This window comes from Rhinolophus hipposideros (assembly GCF_964194185.1).
Source record: "Rhinolophus hipposideros genome assembly, chromosome: 16".
In the NCBI taxonomy this organism is placed as follows: Eukaryota; Metazoa; Chordata; class Mammalia; order Chiroptera; family Rhinolophidae; genus Rhinolophus; species Rhinolophus hipposideros.
Window position 1 is genome coordinate 28,009,537 of NC_138062.1, and position 18,202 is coordinate 28,027,738.

The following is an 18,202-nucleotide window of genomic DNA, read 5'->3' on the forward strand; positions in this document are numbered from 1 at the left end:
AGCGGAAGGGGGAGATTTCTGGCAGGAGAAATTTTACAGGATGTCAACTTACTCTAAGATCTGTTAGAGTGAAGAAAAGAGAGAAATAAGTGTGGTCCACTTATCTGTGGAAGTGAAATTTGAACTAATACTTGTATAGGAATCATAGAGAGGAAAACGAAGAGGAAAGAAATTGGAGTGAGAAGCGTGAACAGAAACATTGTTATAATAAATAATATGTACTGAGTGCTTATGATATCCGAATGCTTATGACATGCATTGCCTCAACTGTTATTACAACCCAAAGAAGCAGGTACTATTATCTCCATTTTAGAGTTGGGGAAACCCAGGCTTTCAGAAGTTCATTGCTTGCTTACGGTCACACTACAAATAATTAACAAAGCTAGGAATCAAACTGTCTGGCAGCAGATTCAGAGCAGTGAATTGCTGCACTAAAGATATTGAGATAGAAATAAACATGACAAGAGGAGGTGATCAATATAGTAGAAGAGAAAGTTGGTTCACTGGGCAGAAGAGTGAGAAATAAAGTTGGGTAGGTAAGGCGGGGTTGAACTCTTTATCAAGGCATACAGTGTCCTTTTTTCCAGCACAGGCACTTGACTGCCTCCCAGGTTTCTCTCTTGTCTCCCCTCACAGCCCCTTCATGGTGGGGCCACACTGAATTACCTGGTGATCCCATCACTCTCTTTATACGTTTTGCTTTTGCATAAGCAATTCCTCTGCCTAGAATAACTTCTACCCATTCTTTGCTTTGTGAATGATATGTCTTCATCCAAGATTCTCCTCTGTTGTGCCTCCTTTAGTAAACACTTCCTAGTTCCTCACTCCTCCATGCTCTGCAGTCCCCACCCAAGCAAAGCCAGGTACTTTCTCCTCTGCAGTGTCCCAGCAACCATACGTTATACTTGTCTCTTTTCCCATCTCTTAATGATGCTGTAACAACCTGTTCACATGCTGTGTTCTCTCTATACTCAAAGCCCCTCAAAGAAAATGATGATGTACCTAATGTCGATATACATAGCCATAGAGTGGGAACTAAAATCAATTTGATGAACAAATAAATAGATGAATTAATAAATGATTGATTGATAGATTGATGAGAGAATTAAAAACTAGACATAAAAATATAAATGATGAAGAACTTTTGGAGGTCCAGAGGCTGGAGAATGGCATGATGAGAAGCGCAGATAAGAAAATTTAACAAGGGTGATTATTGTTTTTCCTTTCCTTATGGTAAGATATCAGGAAGGTGCAAATTCATTGTCATCATTTCTCTTTTTTTCAGGTATCTCAGTGATAACAGAATAACATTCTTGAAACCGGGTGTTTTTGAAGATCTCCACAAATTAGAATGGCTGTATGTTTAATTTATGTGGCATTTCATACTATTAGCTTTTATATTCTAATATATATATAAGTGAATCAATTTTTTTTTCTGCTGACAGGATAATTGAAGATAATCATCTCAGTCGAATTTCCCCACTAACGTTTTATGGACTAAATTCTCTTATTCTCTTGTAAGTACTAAAATGAAAGCAAATGTTTTAATTGAGAAAAAAAAAGACATGAATACAAATTATGGCTTTAACAGCATTAAATTTGAAATTGTTAAAACTCTAAAAAAGGCTTTTCAACTAAAAAACATCTCTTAATTATATTTTATGAGGCTATTTTGTAGTTCTAACAATTTTTATAAGATCTTCTGACTTCTACAATGTCAGCCCATCAAAATTGAATACAACCTCACTGTTATATTTTATTGCAATAATCTTAAGCACACCATTCCTACCCTATATCAATTTTGGTAAAGAAAAATAACATTTATTTTAAAAATCACCTTTTTCCCCCACTATGCCCTATTGAAGGGCATAGACTTTTTTCCAGTTACTGACATTACTGCTTCCTCCATATGACAACTATCATTTGTCAAATTTTGTCACTAACAACCACTTACATATAACACTTACAGAAAAAACATTAGAGAAGACAACTAACTTAATAAATTTTCAATGTTTCATAAGAATAATGATAATACCATGTTTGACTTTAAAAAAAAAGAACTAGAAAAACATAACTTTTAAAATTTCTTTTTTTTTCAGAGCACTGATGAATAACGTCCTCACCCGTTTGCCTGATAAACCCCTCTGTCAGCACATGCCAAGACTGCATTGGCTGTAAGTTGCTGTATCTTTTCTTAAAGAAGTTAACTATCTTTTCTAGTTCTGCCTAGTTCATTTGGATATTGGATTTTTTTTATAATGATAAGCTGTTAATATCATATCACATTTCCTCAAATTACTTTAGCATGATTTTGTTATTAAACATCCCCATTATCTAAACTAACTCTTCTAAACTCCAATAAAACATCTCTCTCTCTGTGTGTGTGTGTGTGTGTGTATACACACATATATATGCACACACACACACACACATATATATATGCACACTTGTAAGCAAGAAAAAGGAAGACAGAAGGTTTGTCATGGTATCTGTATAATATCTTCCCCCTTCCCCCTGTCTATCTAGTCATCTATCAATTTGGTACAAAAAGACTGAAGTTCCTAAATTTTACATAATGAGAATATATTTAGAATTTATTTTTGAAGTCTAATCACAATAGAATATGTTCCGTGGAATTTATTATACAGTAGTTTTGCTTGTGGTGATAATTATCACTCTATCTATTCAGAACTCAATTACCCAGTAAATCAGTCTATTTAAAATACAGGTAAAAATGAAGAAATAAATAACCAGAATAACTATTAAAAGGTGCAATCAATAAACAGCATATGCAGTATTATATGAAAACTCTCTGTTTCTCATTCTGTAATAAATTCTCAAAAGTTTCGTTGTTTAATTTCTAAGCTCACAGTGCCAAATTAAAAGTTGGGAGGCCAGAGGAGAAAGGAACATTTCTTTTAGTAAGAAGTGAAAACTATCAACCTGAATAAAGCAGAAGTAATAAATGATATGAAAAGCAGATATAGTAATTCAAAATATACTAGTTTTGGAACAATTTAGGGGAAGAAAAACATCCCTAAATCACTACTTAGTCCGGAGGGCATTTTGGTGTGATAGTACAGTATCATTACTGGTGACAAGCTAAAGTCATTAAGGACAGGGAAAATTAAGTTTAATATCCTTTGTTATAATTAAATTTTGGTTCACATGAATACATTAACACTTATTATGTGCTCGGTAATCCAAACTTATTAATAAGGCAGAATTGAGTAATATTTACATAAATAAATTAGCAAGTAAAAATTCATGCATTGAGACCCGAAACAAGTGTGGGAGATACTATGCATGTATAATAATAAACTTTTCCTTTGCTTACAAAAAGACAGCCATATATACATTTTAGGTAAAAAAAAAAAATGATTGAGTTTTACAAGTATTACTAAAGACATGACCTTTTTAAATTTCATTACTAAAATTACCATCTTTTAATTTTATCTATCCAAAACAACTCATTCCATATGCATTCCTGATAAGGACTGTTACCCAATTTTAATGCTAGTCATAATACATTTTGCTTTATAAGCACTCATTTCTTTTAAAACTAATTACAATATCTTTACATTGCACATGGACTTCTATTTAGCAAAGTATAAACTAGAAAGTCTGATAGATGTGTTGGCCAAAAAAAAAAAAAATTAACTCTGATTTATGGAAAAATACATATAAAATGAAAATACATGACAGCCCACGGTAATATGCTTGCAAGATATATGACAGACAACAGATTAAAACATTTAATATAGTCCTTTCAAAGCAATAAAAAATTATAAATGCCTCAATAAAAGTAGGTAAATTTTAAAAAGAAGAAATGTAAGTAATAAATAAGCATATGAACAGATGGGGCAATAGCCAAAGGTGAACTAAATATTAAGAGAGTAAAGTAATGCTTAATTTGAGATGAGAGTAAGCAAGTTTATATATATGGGCAGAAGAAGCTAATAGAAGAATTTGAAAATATAGAAAACAATGAGGATATGTTATGGAGCAAAGTACTGGAAGACATAGAAAAGGATGGAAAAATGAAATGGGATACACACACAGAGCTATGAAAATGAATGAACTAGCCTTACTTCAATCAACATGGCTCAATTGCAAGAACATAATATGAATTATAAAGAAAAAGTCACAGAGGATATATTCCTATCTTCTGTGTGTGTGTGTGTGTGTGTGTGTGTGTGTATATATATATACATATATATATATATATATATATATATATATATATATATATATATATATTCCATTCCAACAATATTGTGCTTAGGCTACAGAAAGCCACAAGACAATATTGTTCCCTCTCTACCAGTGAGAAAGAACTTTATAATCTAGAAACATCATAATTTTCTCAAGCCTATCAGAGTTCTAAAAAGTGACCAGGAGAGATGGAATACGTACACTATCTCACCTTTGGCAGAGCACAGGTTAAAGACTTGGCTGTGATGGAGCAGGTACAAAGAAAACTGCTAAAATTCTAATGAACTTAAAAAGGTTAAATGTGGGTTACTATAATATTTTAGAATAACTGGGAACCCAACACTCGGAGGAGTCAGCTCTTCCCAACAGTCTATTTTCCACTCGTCTCCACCAGCTCACAAGAAAAATTAGGAGCAAGTAAGGAAAACAAAAGAGAGTCCTCCTTGGTGGAGCACAGGTACGAAGCCCCACCTTCTTCTCTAGACTTCCCTTTTACAAAGCAAAAGTTTTAAGCCACTGGGAGAGAGACAGAAAATCTCCCACAGCCAGGGACAGGCATAGATCCACTGCTTCTAAAGGAGAGGAGGAAGCAAAAGCACTCTGCTCCAGGGGAAGAGGCAGAAAAACCTGTCCAGCCCAGGATCTGCACTGCTACAGAGCAGTGGGTAGTGCTCACCTGGGATGGGGCTTCTTGGGCAGGGGGAACAGCAATGCTGAGAAAGCCTCCTCCCTAAAAGAACAAGAAAACAAATCCACTGTCAAATTGTAAAGCAATCAACAGAACCAGACCCAGAGATAACTCAGATGTTACAACCACCAAAAAGGGAAATTAAAATACTTATATTAATAATTAAATGAACACCAGAAGCTAAACATTAATGAATGCCAACTATAATTTTATATATATAATGTGATGGTTCAGTGTGAGGTCGGAGGGATAGTGGATGGGGGGAGGGGGGTTCACAGTGTGAGGGATATAAATGATGAACGTCTAAGTATTACCTTGTCTTGTACACCTGAAACTAATAAATAAATAAATAAATAAATAAATAAGAAAAAAATAAAAATAAAAAAATAATAATAACTAAATGATATAGTGGAAATGGTGGACAATATGCATGAACATGTGGATACGTCAGCAAAGAGATGGAAGCTATTAACAAGAATCAAGAACTACTTCAACAGGTTTAACAGCAGACTGAACACAGCTGAGGAAAGAATCAATGATCTTGAAGATAGGTCAATAGAAAGCTTTCAATTCTTAATCAAAAAGAGGAAAGGGAGTAAAGATGGAACAGAGTATCCAAAAGTTGCAGGGTAATATAAAATTGTCTAACAAATGTGTAAATAAAGTTGCAGAAAAAGAAGAGAGGGAGGACAGTACAGAGGAAATACCTAAGAGATAATGGCCAAGAATTTTCCAAAATTAATATAATACAGCAAACCATAAATCTAAGAACCTCAAAAACACCCAAGCAGAAGTAGAAAAAATAAGCAAACAAACGAACTAGACGAATTATAGTCAAACTGCTGAAAACCAAAGATAAAGAAGAAAACTTAAGGCAGCCAGATAAAACAGGGATATTACATAGTATAAAATGAAGATAAGACATGCAACACTAATTTAAAAAAAAACAAAACTGGAGAGGGGTTAAGTTAATATTGGAAAAATAGACTTCAGAACAAGGACTATCACCAGAGATAGAAAGGGAATAACACATAATGATAAAAGGGTCAATTCAGTAAGAAGACATAATAATCTCAAGTGAATAAGCAGTTTCAAAATGAATAAAGTGACAAGCATAGAGCTATAAAGAAAAATACTTATGAGTCAAAAGATGTCATTTAAAACCAACAAATCCACCAATATGTGGATATTTGACATTCCTAATGTGAACATTAATAAAAAGCATATAATTGATCAAAATCGTATGGTTGGAGAGAGGTAGAAGAGCAGAAAGGAAAACAGTATATACTAACTTCATCATTTCTTATAATGGGAAATTAGTAAGTATTGTTATTCCCTAAGAAAGAGAAAATACAGTGTACTGGGTAAAGTTCTAGTTATTAAGGTAACTGATAGAGTATACACATCTTTTTAAATATTGAAAGAAAAATTTTTTTTAACCAAACTGTTTGTTGAATGTTTTTTAACCTATAAAACCATATAATAATATTTTCAAATAGCAGATTAAGATCAGTATTAGATATAGCAATAAAAATAGATGGGTTAAACGTACCTATTAAAAAGAAAAAAAATTTCAAATTGGCTCACAAAGCAAAACCTAACTCAGTATTATTTACAAAAAAAATACAACTACAAGTAAGGGATTAAGAAATATTAAAACTGAAAAAGTAGTCAAAAGTCAAATAAAAAAAAAAAAAAACAGTCATCATATGTTTTGTCTATATAGAATTCTGGTCAATTTGCATTAACGCTAAGGAGGACATTTAATGCAATAGTGTGCAATTTTCAATAAAAAAATTACATTTTGAGTTTATATGCACCAAATTAATTCATATAACAACCAAAACAATAAAAAAAAATAGGCATACATAGCAGTAAGAGATAATCCACCTCTCTCAGCTCATGAAAGATCAAGTAAAACCATAAAAGGATATGGAGAACTAAATAACATAATTAATGAGTTAACGCTAATTGATGTAATCAAACTGCAGTATCCCTTCTCAATAACAGAACTGGTTTATTTGGGACAGCAATGTGCCCACCTGAAATATTATATTCCCAGACTTCCCTGCATCTAGATATAGCCATGTGACTAATCTCTAACCAATGATGTGGAAGAAATATAGTATGGAACTTCTGGGAAATTGCCTTACAGAGGAAAAGGCAGACCCTTCCTTTCCTTCCTTATCCAGAAAACAAATGGATATGATGGCTGAGCTTTAGCACCATCTTGGACCCTGAAGACATGGACATCAGAACGGTGAATGTGAAAGATCTTGGGTTTCTAACAACCTTGTAAAACTACCGTACTAGCCCTGGACTGCCTAACTCTAGATTCTTTTCCTTGAAAAACATTCCTTGTGTAGTCATGCTGTTATAGTTGGATCTCTGTTATGTGTATCTGCACCTAATCCTAACAGATATAAACCTGCAAGCAAAGAATGCCCAAAGAACATTCACCAAAATTCACCATATATTTTAGGACATACACATACACAAACCAAACTCAAGAAAACAGATGGAGGGATTAGCCTAAAGCAGGAGAAGGGTCATCTCTTCCTCTGAGACTAGAAGGAGACCAGGTGCATTTACAGGTAAGTTTATAGTTGTGGGGTAGAAAGTCAAGGGCTTTTCCCTCCTTGATTACCTCAATTTTCTCTGTGAAATAGAAGCCAGAAATGTTTAAAAGGTAGGGGAGGATGTAGAGGTTAGGGAGATTTACATATTTAAAATGGCACTAGGGGATATGAGAGGAAGTTGAAAAGAAACAGGCAAGATTATTGGTGGTTTTGGTTTTTGTTATTGTTGCTCTTCAGATGGAAGAACCGAATTTTCATTTTCAGCTAGTTCTGCCATGTATAAAGGGAAAAACAAAATGGTTAGGTTCAGAGACTTATAAGTTGGAAAAGGGATCAAGACAAAAGGTAAGAAAAATACTCCTTATCAGCTACCTTAGAATTTGGAGCCAGGAAACAAGAAGCAGTTTGTATGCCTCGGCTACTATGTATGTTGCAAACCAGATCCCTCAGTAACAAGGCCTAAAACCTCTAATTTTAGGAAGAAAGCCAGAGCAAATTTACAACTCAAGGTTAAAATAAACTGAAAATGAATTAAAACTAACAATTTAATCAAAAGTCCCTCATGTGTGCCTCCTACTTTATTTTTACAAATTAATAAATTAATACTAACTTAAATATTTTTGCTAGCTTAATAGAAAAAAAAACGGTTATGTAAGTAGCTGACATCAACTCACCTAAAGATATTTTGTGAGGTTTAAGAGAGCATCCCCACCTGGTGGAAAATTTGTGGTAACAGCAATAAAACAGGAAAAGGAAGTCGTCTCTGTCACTGACAACATGCATTACGAGAGGCCAAAAGCCTTGGCCAAACCTAACGACCAAAAAAAAGTAGTACCATAAGTGCTTAGTTTTCCAATTTAATAAAATAATAGAAATTTTTCCTTACAAAGGTGATCTAGAATCAAGATTTAAGATTTTAATATGATATTCCACGTAGTGCAGAAATCCTGTATACAAAATGCTTGAGTTAATGTTTATCACCTCTGTTAAATATCTATAGTGATAAGAAGCTTATTCTCTGGACACCATCGATTGCTAGCTTAAATTTAAAATGTTTTGTGTCCTTCAACCGGTAAATTTTGCCATCTGACGCAACTTAGAAACATTCTATATCTTCTATGGCCTGACTTCAAATACATCTCTCTTGTTTTGCTCCTCTCTGATATAAATACACCCTTTTCCTTGATTGACTTAATTTCTAGACCCCTTACCTCCAGATCTTACTAATATACTTTGATTTGTCAATGTCAGTTTTGTATTGCAGTGCCCAAAATAAATCTATCACAGAGGTGGCATAGTAGCAGAATATACTTCTATTAATGCCACCCATGTTCCCCTGACAGATTTTGGTAGCTGTGTCACAGATTTTGGTAGCTGTGTCACACTTCTGTTCATATGTTTGAATCGCTATTATTTCTATAGCTCTATGCATATGTTATATGGTGAACCAGTCAACTAAATGTTGGGGTACCCTGAGTAGATTAAGGACCAGCATTTACTTTTGAAAGTATATCCCTAACCTCAGCTAACTCTGTTCTACAAACTTGCACTGTCAACCTACTGATAAAATAAAAGAGATGCCACAAAATATAACCATGAAAAAGAGACAGATAAAACAACATTTCTGACACATGTTGCTGCTCAGATTAGGGTCCTGATGGTGATATGGCATGACATCAGAGAGGAGCTCAAGGAGGGTCTACATTCAGCTCCCTGAACTCGGAGTGGACGGCCAAGGGCAGCCTGTGGGCCTCCCTCTGCACTGGCCTGTGTGACAATGGAATACAGCAAACAAGAGTATTCTCAGTGGTAAAGGCTATTGAGAAATTTTTCTGGGGAGTGTTTAGGCAAGGGAGCTGGAGGCTAAACATTGTTTGGGCAGTAGCAGCTTCTGTGACAATAATAGGATCTTCTGTAGGCTGCAGCAAAATAGAGACAGACCACTCAGACAACCATTGGTAACTCTGGACAGATGTCTAATATCGTTCACTATTAAATCTCTGTTAATAACATCGTTATTTACCATAACAGAGGTTTTCCATTTGACTTCTCATTCTCTTCACGTTTCTCAGGATGACATACCAGCCCATATGAACATGTAACACAGATGTGACTCAACCAATTTTCACTATTAACACAGAAAAAGGAACATTAAATATATATGTATATATATTATTTCAGTTATTATGTAAGTGGCTCCATGTAAGACTCTATATAAACATTACATGAAAAAAAGATTTTGTTAGGAAGCAGATAATCCTCAACCAATTTATTGCTGTCTATGATTACAAGTTAGCTTTACCATCTTTTATTTTTATGTTTCAGGGACTTTGAAGGCAACCATATCCATAATTTAAGAAATTTGACTTTTATTTCCTGCAGTGGTTTAACTACTTTGTAAGTAATATTTCATCCTTTCAAATAATGTTATGTCTTTTTACAAACAAAATGAATCATTTAGGTAAACAGAAGCTAGTGTAAATATGCGTAGTGATTATGGCAAATGTTTCTTCTTGACTTGAAGTTTTTTGAAACTGAAGCACATGGGCAAAATTATGAACGTACAAGCTAACGGTAGCCCCAGATTCACAACACACATAAATCATCACAATGACACTATTATCTGAGACATGTTTTTCTCAACTTAAGTAATACCCATGTTAATGGAAAGAGATTCACATAGATGACCTAGAATCTGTCTTTGGATCTCAGTGTGAAACAGTAAGTTAAAGTCTTAATCTACGACAGTGTTGTCTCTTTGCAAATCATGACTGCAAAGATCGTGGGGGTGAGGGGGGATTAATTACAATCAAAATGAAAAAAATACTGCAGAATGTTTACACCATTGAGTATATATACTCGTAATTGTGGACACGAGAATAAACCTTAGAAAGTTATTGAGTATAATTTCTTCTTATGCCTCTCGGTCCTGTTTTAAATTCACATTGTCTCTTCCATGAAAGTGAAGGATGCCGGGGCTTCCCTCAGTATAAAAATACAGCTGCCTCATTTGCAGTTTATTTTTCCAGAATTGTGTTTTTCAAACTCTTTCTGAACTCTTCTGCAGTGCGTTCAGCAATCTTTAAATGCAGGATGCTCTATATTAGTCATGCAAAATAATTCATATTGGGTGGCCAGTTAGCTCAGTTGGTTAGTGTTGTGCTAATAACACCAAAGTTGCTGGTTCGATCCCAGCTGTGCCCACCTTAAAAAAAAAAAAGTTTATGTTAATTGTCCAAAGGAAACCAAATTGCACTTGAAGAAAATAACTTAAAACCTCTTTTTTTGTTCTACTTATGCTGATTTTTAAAGAAACCTCTAAATGAAGCAATCATTTACGAGTATCCTCTTGGTAGGTGCTTGTGCTTTTCTGGTCCAGGGATACTAGGATAAGGTATTAATAGTATGGAGTGCTGGGAGGAAATAAATACTAAAGGATGGGACAATTTCCAAGCATGTCACACAATGTTTAAAGAATTGGAAACCCTTTTTCTATGAGGTAGTTCTTTATGCTAGCTCATACAAGGTCAGACATTTAAGTTCGCAAACTCATCATGGAAAAAGTGCTACACACCTCATGGCTGAATATCACTACAGTCACCTTCGAAGTCCTCCCCTTGGGAAGCTCTACACCGACACCAGTGCCTAGAACACCCTCCAAAGCAATTTTGGAACTCTTTCTGGAATGGCCATCAGAGCTGTACTCATATTACCCTTGATGTCCTGAACGTCCTGAATGTCATCAAAATGTCATCCTTTCAATATTTCGTTTATCTTCGGGTAAAGAAAGAAGTCATTGGGGGCCACATCAGGTGAGTAGGGAGGGTGTTCCATTCAGTTATTTGTTTACTGGATGAAAACTCCCTCACAGGCAGTGCCGTCTGAGCTGGTACATTGTTGTGATGCCAGAGCCATGAATTTTTGGCGAAAAAGTTCAGGTCATCTAACTTTTTCACGCAGCCTTTTCAGCACTTCCAAATAGTAAACCTGGTTAACTATTTGTCCAGTTGGTACAAATTCATAATAAATAATCCCTCTGGTATCAAAAAAGGTTAGCATCATCATTGCAACAAATTCACAAACTTAATTGTCAGACCTCGTATACATGAGAACTGTGCAGAAAGGACCTGTCAAAAGTTACAGTCGGATTCAACATCCCAAACTAGAGACCGAAATTGGTCCAGCTTAGATTAGACTTCCTTAGGCAACTCCACCCTAAATTACAAATGTGTATGAGTGATAAATATCATGTGGGGGTATTTTGTTAGACAGACATGTTACGCCAACTGAAGAACAAACTCTAAAACAGCTACCTGTGTGTATGAGATACTCAGTCTGTGTTCTCAACAGTTGAGATTTTACTAGTTCTCTTGCAAAGCTCTTCCTTATTTCACTTTAAAATTTGAATAATACTTCATTTTTATCATCATTAAAAGATTTGGAAAATTTAAGATCAAAATTAGATTGGGTCATTTATCATACCACTTCAAAATATTTTGATGTGAAAAATGCACTATATGTAATTGGTTTTGCAGGCTATTAATCTCCTTTCTAACAACTCATTTATCAGTTACCTCAAGAAGCTACCGTGTATTTTTTTTTTTTACTTTCAGGAGAATGAAGAGAAACAAAATTAATCACATAAAGGAAAATGCTTTTGCACCTCTCCAGAAACTACATGAATTGTAAGTTTGATTAAACATATATTGATAAAAATTTTCTTTCTACTGTTTTAGTTCATACTTGTTACACATATATACTTCTGTACATTAAGAAATACTTATTATCTCTTTTCCTAGCATGCTTTATATACACCTCAAAACACAAAGGAATTCTGATAGCTTATAAAAAGTGTACATTCAAGAAAAATATAAAATAAATACTTGAAGAAAGTGAGATAAAGGAAACATAGATGCAGAAAAAGAATAAAGTTAGGGTAAATTTAACAAATAGAATGCATCCTACGCCAACCACTCTGTTCCACTGTTAGACGGACAGCACATTTGTCTTTTAAGTTTCTTAGTTAGTATTCCGAGACTATAAATTAAAAAGACTCTACTTTGTCGATTCTGAAACCAAAGGATATCCATAAAGAAATTAGACACCGCCATGGGTAACATCTCGACCTATAAGGATAGAAGAGAGAGATTAGTTAAAGCAGCTATTTATAATGTCCCTTTTAAAAAAATCAATGACACAATTCCAAAGGGCATTAAAACATTCTGTGAGAAGCCAAAGCATTGTGGTTCAAGCACATAGGAGCTGATTGTCAGAATAAAATATATGTTGAACAATGGATGAAGTTTTTTTTTTCCAGACAATTTTTTTTTAATATAATTTTTTCAGTTGGGTTTTTGCTAACGTGTGGGCTTGCAACTAATTTGATTTTGTGTTTTCTGGAAAGAATTGGGAGTATGGACAGTTTTGACTATTAGCTGGGCAGAATGTTGATTTATTAAAACATTTTCATAAAAATTAAAGAACATATCTAGAATGTTTCTCTGGAAACCTTACCTGCATACTGAGACAGGTGGAAGGGATACATATGCCTTAAGCAGGAATATTCCTCAGGAAACAATCCTGCATTCTGCTCCAAGACATAGAAACATGCCATAGAAACCCCAATGTTTTTCCCATAACCATTAGCCTGTAACATTTTTTGGTATACAATGCCAGTTGTTCATAAAATGTGCAAGAAAATCTCAATGCATAGATCTTAGAACCAAGCCTCATGATAACAACTCCTGGTATCTGGCAATCGAACCCTATCTTCAGCACATAGGAAATTATTTTATTCTCAATAGTAGGGAGAGAGTCCTATAGGTGATACAAAGGCATTATCTAGCTATTAAAATACAAGTTAGTCAAAGGATCCATACTTCCCTTCCTTTTATCCTACTTGAAACCACTATCTGACTATAAGATGGCAATTCCTCTAAATCCTTACCCTCATGGTGGCAGTATGGTGCAGGTTTATGTGGGTACCAGTAGCCATCGATGAACATGGAACACAAACACCTTAGTCCATAACCAGTGCTATTTCAGGTTCAGAGGGAAAGGAAAGAGCAACAGCGAGGGTAACCAAAGCCAATAAATAATTAGTTCTGCCTAAAGCCCGCCAAATCCTATATTAAACTCTGGCCTGAAAAGTCAGCTCTACAGGGATGGCAATGGAATGTTTTCTAAGAGGCAGTGGTTTTAAATGGACGGGCCTAGATCGAAAATAAGAACATGACTCTCATTTTGAGAAAAGGTGGGACTACGCTCTGTGCCCCTCCAGGCCTGATCCCATCAACAGAGTGAAGGAGGACAAATAAACTGGCGACAATCAGGATTCCCTTGTCACAGCAGACTTTTGTTCTAGTGGCAGGAAATCTTTGCCATGTACTTGAATGCATTTGTGCTTTTATAGTTAACTATTCTAGGTGATAATGTGTTTCCCAAGCCCATTCAGGTGTGGCTCTTGAGTCCAATTAAGTTAAGACTAACTTTCCTGCGCTAAAACTGAAAAGAAAAAATGGTCCTGTCATGTGTCACTTAAGATCTGGGCCCACAGTATCCCATTGCTTGATTCATGATGTAAGAACTATATGTCAGAATTTGTTCTGGAGCCAAAACCAGCACTCCCACCAGGAACTGTTGCACATGATATTGAAGTTTACGTATCCTAGTGGACTACTCTAAATCTGTGTTTCACATCGTCTCACTAACATGATCGATGTTTTTCTTGGCTTCCCATACAAGGAACTGGAACTACCGCCACTTTTACCTAAATATGAAGCAGACAGATTCAGTCTATTAATAGCCTCCTACTTGGGGATAGAAAGAACAGCTGGGCTGACTGTGTTGTACTCCTGAAACCAAACATTGTATGACAACTATACACTAATAAATTTAAAAAATAAAAGAAAAAGAAAAGAATAGCTAGTCCAAAACTAAGCTAGATACTGGCTAGCCCAAGATGAATAGGTGCTACACCTATTGTAAGTGTAGAACTACTCTTACACTCAGAGAGCTCACATCCTCCAGAAGAGGAGCACGTATGTACAGAAATATAATGTGATTGCGACGTGCTGTGATGGAAGTGTGCACACGGAGTATGTGGGAGAACAGAGTGCAGAACACCTACCCTCCCTCCTCACAGAGGAATGGCATTTGAGCAGCATTTGGAAGGATGACGAGGAGTTCACCAGCAGGACAAGAAGGAAAGCGTATTGCAGGCAGAAGGAAGCACCCACGCATAAAACATGGCGGTTAGAACACTGAAGTGCTCTCCGGCCATGGTGAAAGTCATTTTGGCTGAATAGAAAATGGTAGAAAATTAAGCTGGAAAGATAGACAGTGGCAAGGCATTTCAATATTTAAAGACTTTTTAAGCAGTTTCTATTTTATCTTTTAGGCAACAGTGAGTTATCAAAGAATTTAAAGAAAGGGATGGAATTTTGGAAAGATTCCTTTGACTATCACATCAGAACAATTTATCTTCATAAGTCATTCACCCACAAATATGTAAATAATGAATAGTCTCGAGGTTCAGTTGATAGTGTGAAAATAAAACATTTACAGCAAAGACATTTATGATATTATTAGATTATATTAGATATTTATTTTTAATTTTTAAAAACTCAATCTAAAACTGTCCTTCTCTTCCAAGTTGAATAATTTAACTCTTGACTTATAAGCACCATTTTACATAACAAAAATATCTATTCTGCCTCTCGCTGTGGCAACTAACAGGATTTGGAGATGGACTGGGAAAATGGGTAGACTTTCTGTTAGCATCTCTTGATCACTATGGAGAATTCAAGCCTATTGAAACATTATTTTGTTCAGTAGAATCTGAAGCCTTTCTCATGAGAGATGCCACTGTCAAAGCAATCACAAGAGCAACTATGGTCCAAAATCTTCTCACAACTAAGCTACAAGGTCATACCATATTAGGTAATCCAACCTCTATACATACATAAGCTAAAACACAAAGTATCCTCCCCAAGGAGTACGCATGATCCAGTAGATATCAGCTGTGAAAGAAACCTGCTCCTGAAATAATGCACTTCAATTTTAAATCATAATAAATCCAAGCAAAAGAAAACTTAAATTTCTAAACCATATTCCTACTCTAATATGGAAGGAAGGAAAGAAGGAAGGGAGGAAGGAGGGAAAAAGGAAGGAAGGAAGGAAGGAAAGAAAGAAGAAAGGAAGGAGGAAAAAGGAAGGAAAGAGGCACAATACATATATTAATTGAATTAGAAAATTGTATCTATGAGAACCAGATCAAATACCATCAAGTATTCGTATTTGTCTCTGAGGGAGTAATGAAATGAGATATTTTTATCTTTTCCCATTTTACTCCCTTTTTAAAAAATTTTAGACTTCTGGTAATGAATATAACTCATTAATAGCATTGTTAAAGTGGTGTAATGGTTTCCTAGTAAGTTATAGAACAATAAATAAAGTCTTGAGAAAATAATATGACATGTTTGCAATTATTTCCCTAGGGATTTAGGAAGTAATAAGATTGAAAATCTCTCACCGCATGTATTTAAGAATCTGAAGGAGCTCTCAAAATTGTAAGAATTTTGTCACTTCATTTCTTTATTTTAAAATGTTTTTATGTTTTAAATTGTGGTAAAATATACACAAATAAAATTTGCCGTTTTAACTCTTTTTAAGTGTACAGTTCAGTGGCATTAAGTACATTCACACTTGTGCAACGGTCATCACCATCTTTCTCTAGAACTTTTTTATCTTTCCAAACTGAAACTCCATACCTACTAAAGAATACTTCTCCCTCACCCCCCCACACATACTAACATCCACCACTCTATGTACTGTCTCTATGAATTTGACGACCCTAGGTACCCCATATAGGTGGAATCATACAATATTTGTCCTCTTGTGACTGGCTGATTTCACTTAGCATAATGTCTTCAAGGTTCATCCATGTTGTAGCATGTGTCAAAATTTCTGAGTAGTAGTATTCTGAACAATAATATCAAATTGTTAATTACATTTAATTTTATAATTAATAAATCAATATTATTGTTTAGAATAAAATCCATTGCGTGTATATACCATATTGTGTTTATCCATTCATCCACTGATGGACACTTGGGTTGTTTCCACCTTTTAGCTATTGTGAGTAATGCTCCTTATGAACATGGGTGTGAAAACATCAATTCAAAGCCTGGCTTTCCATTCTTTTCAATATATAGCCTCTGAAGCACAGCTGCTGGATCATACAGCATGTCTTTCCATTTATTGGTGTCCTCTTTAATTTCTTTCAGCAACATTTTGTTTTCAAAGTACAAGTCTTTCACCTTTATTCAGTTTATGCCTAAGTATTTTATCCTTTTGGTAGTATTATAAAAGAAATTGCTTTCCTAATTTAATTTTTGGATTATTCATTGTTAATGTATAGAAATGCATTTGATTTTTGTACATTGGCTTTGTATTGGGGAACTTTGCTGAATTTATTAATTCTAACAGTTTTATTTTGTGTGGGTATCAAATCTTTAGGGTTTTCTACATATTAGATCATGTCGTCTATGAACAGAAGTAATTTTACTTCTCCCTTTCCAATTTGGATGTCTTTTATTTCTTTTTTTTGCCTAATTATGTGGCTATGACTTCCAGTACTATGTAGAATACAGGTGGCGAAAGCCGAATCCTTGTTTCTGACTTTAGAGAAAAATCTTTCAGACTTTCATCACTGAAAGGCTCTGCTCTCATGTATGGCCTTTACTACGTTAATATAGTTTCCTTCTATTCCTAGATTTGTTTTTTTTATACAACTCATTTTTCATTGTCATTCTTTTTCTCTTTCCTTTTTTTTGTAATCACCATCTCCCAGCAGCATCCCGCTCCCCCACCTAACTAATGGTCTAATCTAGAATAAATTTCTTACAAGGAGAATTTGCCCTGAGAAGCTCTCTTTAATCAGTGATTCTTGTTTCAAGGTGTTGTTTCACAAAAATTCTGAAATTTTCTACATTTAAATTTGGCTATACTGTCACGCTAGACTACCTCTTTGTTCCTAGCTATATATACATAGCCTTTTATTTATTGTTTTATGTCTCACAAATTGCTACTATAATATGCCACTCTTTGATATACGATTTATGTAAAAAATATTAAATGTGATTCTATTAATTCCAATTTTGACGAAACAAGGTTATTTTTCTTTTATTTAAAGCACATCTTATCCTAGGTAAAATGTGAAGTGTGTGTGGTTTCTCTCTGGGTTCTTTACCACTTGTCTGCTAGGAGCCATTTCTTAACAATTTCACCTTTATGCTCAAGTTGTCTCTAACTCTCTCTCTATCACTAACACAATCATAGAGAACTTACTAAGAGCCAGGCACTGTTCTAAGTGTTTTTCTTATCTCCAGTAATTCATTTAAATGTTCGATGAACCCGATGAGGGAAGTGATATTACTGTACTTTTTTTGTTAATGTTTAAAAGTAACCCAAAGTCAACAGATACATTTTCTCTTTACTCAAGCAGTTTCTAGAAATGACCTGTTGTTGCTTTTTTTAAAAAAAAAATACAGGAATCTTTCGTATAACCCAATCCAGAAAATTCAAGCAAATCAATTTGATTATCTTATTAAACTCAACTCTCTGTAAGTATACACTTATGCAGATAGTTTTATGATGAAATTGTTATTTATATACTAATAGCTAATAAATTCTATAAAGTAAGATTTATAGAATTTTT

The 18,202-nt window shown here is 34.6% G+C and overlaps 1 protein-coding gene across 2 annotated transcripts in view; it reads left to right on the forward strand.

Moving 5' to 3' along the window:
• RXFP1 (relaxin family peptide receptor 1) overlaps positions 1-18,202 on the forward strand; it is a 90,113-nt gene that overhangs the window by 61,658 nt on the left and 10,253 nt on the right. For both annotated transcript variants that reach the window (XM_081077004.1, XM_081077005.1), the window contains 7 exons: positions 1,286-1,357; positions 1,446-1,517; positions 2,100-2,174; positions 9,808-9,879; positions 12,096-12,167; positions 15,981-16,052; positions 18,036-18,107. In XM_081077004.1, the coding sequence (XP_080933130.1) occupies positions 1,286-1,357; positions 1,446-1,517; positions 2,100-2,174; positions 9,808-9,879; positions 12,096-12,167; positions 15,981-16,052; positions 18,036-18,107 (507 nt within the window). The remainder of the gene's footprint in view (positions 1-1,285; positions 1,358-1,445; positions 1,518-2,099; positions 2,175-9,807; positions 9,880-12,095; positions 12,168-15,980; positions 16,053-18,035; positions 18,108-18,202) is intronic.